This window comes from Acanthisitta chloris, unplaced genomic scaffold (assembly GCF_000695815.1).
Source record: "Acanthisitta chloris isolate BGI_N310 unplaced genomic scaffold, ASM69581v1 scaffold11605, whole genome shotgun sequence".
NCBI lineage: Eukaryota > Metazoa > Chordata > Aves > Passeriformes > Acanthisittidae > Acanthisitta > Acanthisitta chloris.
This window is the reverse complement of record NW_008674327.1, coordinates 25,522-32,799: the sequence shown is the minus strand read 5'-3', so window position 1 is coordinate 32,799 and position 7,278 is coordinate 25,522. Positions and strand designations below refer to the sequence as shown.

The following is a 7,278-nucleotide window of genomic DNA, read 5'->3' as shown; positions in this document are numbered from 1 at the left end:
CTGGACTTACCACCTTCGGACAAGCTACTGTGGGGAAGAAGGTTCAGCTTGGTGATTTACTACATGGTTTGTAAAAGCTGGTAAAATATAGCTGCTATACAGCTGGAAACAAACCCAATATAAATTGGCTGAATGAACATATTTTTAGGTTAACAGATGGTATTAAACCCACTGTGTATTGAAGAAAAAAGATTCCTGTAACCGAGTGGATGCCTAACACATCAAAGCATGACTAATCTGACACCCATTAACAGCAACTTCTTATGTGGCCTCTCTAGATCACTGTGCAAACAATCCTTGCCAAAATGGAGGGACCTGTTCTCTCACTCATAGCCATAGGATGTACCACTGTACCTGTCCTGAGGAATTCACAGGCGAAAACTGCCAGATAAGTAAGTATCTTCTTCCATGAGTGTTGAGCATTATGATGTAAAATACAAGTAGTAAGTAGAGCTCATTAATGTTTGCTTAATGAAAAGGTGGTGCAGTTGTGATGGGAGAGACCACTGCAGCATGAATGTTTGTGTAGGTGGATTTCCAAGTGGTTATGACAATCCATTCCTGACAGGACATCTGAAAATAGTTTGACTGTACAATTATAAATCCAAGTATGCTGTGAGCATGAGAAACACAAAGAGCCTTTCCCCCTTCCTTTGCTGTTTTTAAGATTGAAATATCCCTTACATGTTTGGAAATTAGTAATATCTAGTAGGTAGGGCATAGAGACAAGAAAAAGCAGCAAATTTCAGGTAATGCCTTAGCCCTTGTGCATATGCACATATGGGTCTATTGTGGCTTTTCCTGTGATTTCAGCTTTGTATCTGGGCAGGTACTCCACCTTCAGGGCAGTCATTTTCAAAGCAGTCAGGCCAAAAGGCTTTGCTTGGGTTATTTTTCCAGTTTTTATGATGGTCTCACTCCCAATTTGCCACACGTCTAGCAAGGAATTTGGCTTTTACACTGAGGGTTCTGAGTTGTGCTTGCTGATGTTTAATGATGGCTTTTCATAGAATCCTAGAATCGTTTAGGTTGAAAAAGACCCTTGAGATCATACTGCCAAGTCCACTACTAGCCCATATCCTCTGCATCTCTAGACTTTTCTCCTGACAATAAGAAGCCTTTTTCAGTCCTGGTGCTTCACTGTCTCTAGCACAGTCCATCATCAGTGGATGATCTGTTAAAATGGGACAGGCACAAGTATATACCACTGATTTGACATTTTGTGTTTGCTGAATGAACTTTTGGAAGGGCTTAGGTCATGGTGATGATGTCATGCTCATAGGGCTTTAGGGGAAAGCTACCTCTGCCTCCTTGGAGCTGCTGCCCTAAGCTTAGTCCCTCCACGCTATGTAGGCTGTCTTGCTTGAGAAGCACTGTCAATGAACATGTATCTGCTCAACAGGGAAAAAAAAGATGAGCTGGGAATGATGGAGATTGTCATGCCATTTCTTGCAAGAAATAACCTCTGAAAGCTTGTGTTGTTTGCAAAACTGTGTTTCAGAGAAATGTTTTGACAACAGTCTCCATGAGTTTTTTGATGTGGGTGTGAGCTGGTCAAGAGTCCAACGAGGAGTTGTGGAGCAGTGTATATGTGTGAACGGCCAGATCGAGTGTGGGCGTGCTGCACACAAAAGTAAGGCACTATTTTGTATTAGTTATAGGCCTGCATGGAGTGGGGATGAAGGGCAGTGGGGGTATCAAAACCTGAATGGTGTTAGATACAATAATGCTGCTCTTGCAGCTCACGCACCCTCTCTAAAAGAGAACATTTTAGCTTTACTTTCCATGTGTGAGCAGTAGTGCTGACCCAAGAAATCATTTCAGTGTGTCCATCCTTATTTGAGGAAGCAATTATATTCATTGTGATGAATTTTAGGGACACACCTCAGTGTTTTCTTTGAGAGGGATGAAATCCTGATCTGCAACGTGTAAGAATATGCAACAGATTATATAGCAGAAGTGGTAAAATTTCTCCAAAACTGTAACATGCCTAAGAGGCACACCCTGCTCTACTCTTCCCCTGCACACCTACAATTGCTTCATGTTGCTGTTTCACCTCTGTGTTACTTCCCAAGCCTATCCCACTCTTGAGCTGCCAGCATGCAAACTTTACCTGCTTCCAGGGTCCCATATGGCCTGCATCGACCCCAGAGTCCTCAAGCTTTTTGGCCAACATAGCCATTCCTGGCTGGAGTTATGCTTATATTATGAAGCCTCCTCTTTATTTTGGGACTGTCAGCTACCCAACACAGCTGGCCAGCCAGCTGCAGGGCATGTGCTTGGGGTTGTCATAGAATCACAGAATCAACCTGGTTGGAAGAGACCTCAAAAATCATTGAGTCCAACCCTACCGTGGTTACTAGACCATGGTACTAAGTGCCACATCCAGTCTCATCTTGGAAACCTCCAGGGATGGTGAATCCACCACCTCCCTGGGCAGCACATTCACTTAACTGATGAAGCCAGCGCAGCACCTTCCATTTGGAAGAAGAGAAGTTGGGAAGCAAACCACATGCCTCACCTATATATATGCTCTGATATGGCTATTCAGGTTCTCAATCTGACTGACTTTTATCCTGCTCAGACTCTCAAATAAAACTTACAGTACAGATAAGTTTCATAAAGGTCTTTTGAAATAAGTAGGTGTTTTTGTTCTCACCTTACATAACTGGAAAGGAAAATATGAAGAGTCAGTGGCTTTCTAGGACATTGGGAGTCCATGGGAGAGTTGGGAAACTTGATAGGACCTAATATTTCCCAATCACAGATCTTAAATATGTAACAGATCTCCCTACTAGATATGTTATTATAAATACATCTAATTACAGTAATTATTTAATACAGCTCAGTGGCAAACCTGGAACTGGCAGAACCCTCTGTAAAGAAAGAAGTGCTGTACCATCACCATCACCACTAGTAATAATAATCACCACCCCCATTTTACCTATTGTTCATTGATAATATTTTTCAATAGCTAGGCTGACATTATCCAACAGCAGTGAAAACAATGAGACAGACCTCAGTGGGCAGAAATCAGCCGAGTTTCCTTTTCTTTAATTTATATCAAGTGTAGGTCTGAGATGAGTAAAAAAGGAAAAACTTCCCCAAAATGCATATGCATGGAGAAGATGTACTAAAGTAAGTTAAAATGGACTGATTCCCCTGAATAGTCTGCACCTTTGGTTTGATCTCTGGTTTCTGCTTGTAGGTTGTGCTCATAATCCTTGCATGAATGATGGAGAGTGTAAAATGGTTACCTTCAGTGGGAAAATCGTATGTGATTGCAAAGAAAATTATGCAGGAAAGTATTGCAATATTGGTAAGTATGACAACCTACTAGCAGACAGAATTTGGGATTTTCATCTGGGTGTGAAGCTGGTGGATTTTGCCTCTGTGTTGTATTTGGCATTTCAGGACATTTCTTTTAACAACTGAAGAATCACACAGAACAAGGGTTTAATGTATTTCTCCAGTGTAAAACATGACACACACTTCACCACTGAGACTGATTCTAAAAATCTTTTTTCATGTCCTTAACTTTATGGAAAATTAAGCTCAGGAATTTTAATCCAATTACCCATGCCCATAAGTGCCTGCTTCCATTTTGCAGGATCAGTTGCAAAGATGTACACTAGAGTAAATGCCTCCCCACAGATCCATGCATCCCCTCATAAAGCAGGGATTTATGCTTTGACAAAATCTAGCAGCTGACTGTATTATTTGGTAGCACTAAATTACTGTGGGAAGTAGACAAAGAGAAAATGCACATCCTTTGGGTTACTTTGTACACTAAATTAATAGCACATTTAGCCCAGTACAGCTTACATACAAACCGTGCTTGATCTGGTGGGTTAGGGCAGAGAAATCTGCTTTTTGGTGTCTATGTGATAGTCTTGTTTTGCTTCTTAGATGCTACATAGTTTTTTGATATAGCCTTCCTTCAGAAGACTAAACATTTCTCCCTGCAGCAGTTAAATCTGCTTGTGAAGCTTGCTTGCGTGCTAAATCCTCAATTACACCAGTGGTTACTTTTCAAATACAGCAGGTTTTAGGTCTTGATTATAATGGACCTTCTGTCATACCATCCTGTGATCCCATCAACTCACTCTCTGTGTCCTTCTGAGTACATAAATCCCATGGATCGCTAAAATTGAAGACAAGACTCCCAGTAGCCACAGTGGGCATCTAGTTGGTCCAAATGGGTGCTGGGATAAAAACCATGGTAAGGAGCACTGTAATTGGTACCTGGTGTTCTTTTTGTTATTCGGATGGTTAACAAATGGTGTAGCCAACTAGTCAAGCTGGAAAAAAAAAATCATTTGGGAAACCATTTGGGTACAGCTAGAGTAACAAATAGCAGGAGTGAATTGGCAAATTGGACAGTGTCTGAATTGATCCTGAACCTTCACTTACCAGGTACCCAATGAATCATGTGAAATGGGTTTGTGACTCTTAAGTCCTTCATAAGTGGCACTATTTTAGCTCTGTTGTTTTGTTCTTCAGTTGCCCTGGGGAGATTGCCCCAGGCTTTGGAATGCTGTTGCATGGATCTGGAGTGAGGGGCTGTGTGGGCACAGTGCACGTGTGACCTGGAGCCCTGGGCAGGGCCATGCTCTGCTCATCTTCACATGAATCTGCTTTTCCAGTTCCTATCATCAGCCTCCTGTGTCCAAAGCAGCAATGCTGCACATAAGCATCCACCCAGCAGGGCCTGGATTATAAATATCAGGATAACAGTGTTAGAGCTGTAATACTGGTTTCTGTCTGACTAGCTTAAAACAAGAAATAAGCAGGTGCTCTTTGATTACTTGAAAATAATAAAGCAAACATTTGGGTTGCTAAACAAATGGCTTTGGACGGTTACAATCCATCTGCATTCAACTGTCTAACACCCCCACATGAAACAGGAACTGAAGGATTGTGTTTATGTGTCAGGGCCTTGCAAACAAGTTTAAAAATGAAAAAAAACCCCTCTTTGCCAGGAATTAGTCATTCTAAATTAATGCAAATAAATTAGCACTCGGGTCTAGAGATCTGGTAGTATAATCACACTAGGGTAATGGCATTCTGGTGAAAGTGCTGGGAGCTTGTATTCCGAGAGTACACAAAACTGATTTTTAAATATATGTTGGGTCAATTTTTTCTTCAACCCCTCAATTTGATGCTGTGAGCACAGCTGGATTTTTTTTCTTTGTTTCCTTTGTACTGTGTTGTACATTTTCCCTTGCCTAACAGGATGGAATTGTGAGGTTGCCCTTTTGTCTGAGTAGCTAATGGTTATAATGCTTGATTCAGAGAAAGTTACGGTATCTCCAAAGTGTATTTTATTGTGAATTATTAAGTTATAGAGGCAACCTTAAACCTCAAGGTGTGGTGCAAAAATGTCTTCTTTTATCTATTTATTTTTAAAAAACAATTCAACCAATTTAATAAACAGTAAGTCTCCCAGACTCTTGTTGAGCTGTGATGTGTTTCAGGTCTCTCTGATATCCTCTGCCCTTGACTTACACAAAGAATAACCAGTCTTCACTTGTTTCTAATGGAATGTCAGCTAATTTGCCTTGACATTATACTCACAAATGTTATTAAACAAGGTGCCATCATGGGTCAGGTCAAAAGACCAAGTAGTACTGTGACTCAAGCACGGGCAAAGTAGAGGATGACGAAAAATGAACAAAAACAACAAAGAGGATAGTGAAAATAGCAGGAAATTACTGAGAAATACTCCTGGTTGAGGATTTTCTTAGCAGATGCTTGGACCACCATATCCGATAGACTTTGACCTGTTTTCCATGAATTTGTCTAAACTCTTTAGAACTCCTTTCTGCTTTTCCCTTTCACAGCATGCCATGTCAAGAAGTTCCAGAATTTAAATAGATGTGATGAGAAGCAGTATTTTCTATTGTTAACTAAAAACCTACTGCCTGGTAATTTCATTCTTCCCCTTTGAACAGTGAGTAACAGGGAATAATCATAACTTCTGTGATTTTAAAGATACCTATTTATCTGCCCATTACCTTTTTTTGGACTACAGGGTCCCTGTCAGTTCTCAAAAATAATTTTACACTGATCTTAAAATTCTCTTGCAAACAATCATTATATATGAGTGTATATATATGTGTGTGTGTATAAATATATTGCCAAGCCATTATCATAAATGACCATGCAGTGACTGCCAAATTATCAGCTGACTTTAAAAATACATGGGAGGTGATAAAAGTAACAGGAGATATCCATAACAAAGGAGACTGATATACAAAAAGACAGATTCCAATATAGATTTCTCTTCTTTGTGGGAATACATTATTTTCTAGCCCTTAAAGAACGAACTTTCAGTACTAAGGAAAGAATTGCCATCTAAAAAAAGTGTTCTGAGACTGTTTATATGTATAAGATTTCAGTGAAGTTTAATTTCAAAGAAAGTTAGATGCATCACCAACAAATCTCTCCCCAAACAGATGCTGTTTAAAATTGTTCAAGCATACATGTTTGATTAAGTTTAATTTACACTAATTGCCTTTAAAGATGCACCTATTTTCAGAAAGAAGTATTTTGCATTAAAAGAGTAGCTGCATTCTCTTTGGAAACAGAGGTCTTGCTGAGAGAGCTCTGAATTCAGGCTCCAGGTGAAGATTCAGAATTACTTATCGAACCATGAGCAGCAAGAGTTGTCCCATTGTGCAGAGAAAATTATAAAAAGGGCCCAGGCCCAGCCACTTTGGCAGTGGTAAATGTGAGCAAGAAGAGAAACATGAGCAAGAAGAGAAACATGAGAAAGATGTGAGTGGGATATTTATCTTTGGCCTAAGTTGACATAGAGAGTGGAGAGGGATTTATTTTTTCAGATACTTAACTTCAGAAATATTTAGCTTCTTTGGAGGTGCTAACTGATGACAAAGAATTGTAAATATGTAATTGTAAAATTACTTTGACATTTTATGTCTCTTTGAACAGATAGGAGCCATGGAGGAGATGTTGGGTGAACACAGAGGGACACACAGGTAAAGAAAGAGGAGTTATTTGGCCAGAGGACAGATAATTCATTATAATAAGGATTTATGGAGAAGTTAAAGGGAGTTAGTTAAAGGGAGTTGAAGGGTAAAGGAAGAGAATGTAGAATTTTTTTCCAAGGGATTGGTTCCTTTAGGTTTTGTGTGGTTGAAACTGCACCATTGCATTCACACTATTTGCCTTAGTTGATATGTGAATGGGAATTAATATATATTTTGCCCAATTTCCATGTAAGAGCACTTCCTTCTCATTACCATTGCTTTGTTA

General features: G+C 39.8%; 1 protein-coding gene across 1 annotated transcript in view; it reads left to right on the top strand.

Moving 5' to 3' along the window:
- Nucleotides 1-7,278, top strand: part of HGFAC (HGF activator) — a 42,569-nt gene that overhangs the window by 13,849 nt on the left and 21,442 nt on the right. The window contains exons 5-7 of the mRNA XM_009075296.1: nucleotides 279-392; nucleotides 1,502-1,633; nucleotides 3,209-3,319. Of these exons, the coding sequence (XP_009073544.1) occupies nucleotides 279-392; nucleotides 1,502-1,633; nucleotides 3,209-3,319 (357 nt within the window). The remainder of the gene's footprint in view (nucleotides 1-278; nucleotides 393-1,501; nucleotides 1,634-3,208; nucleotides 3,320-7,278) is intronic.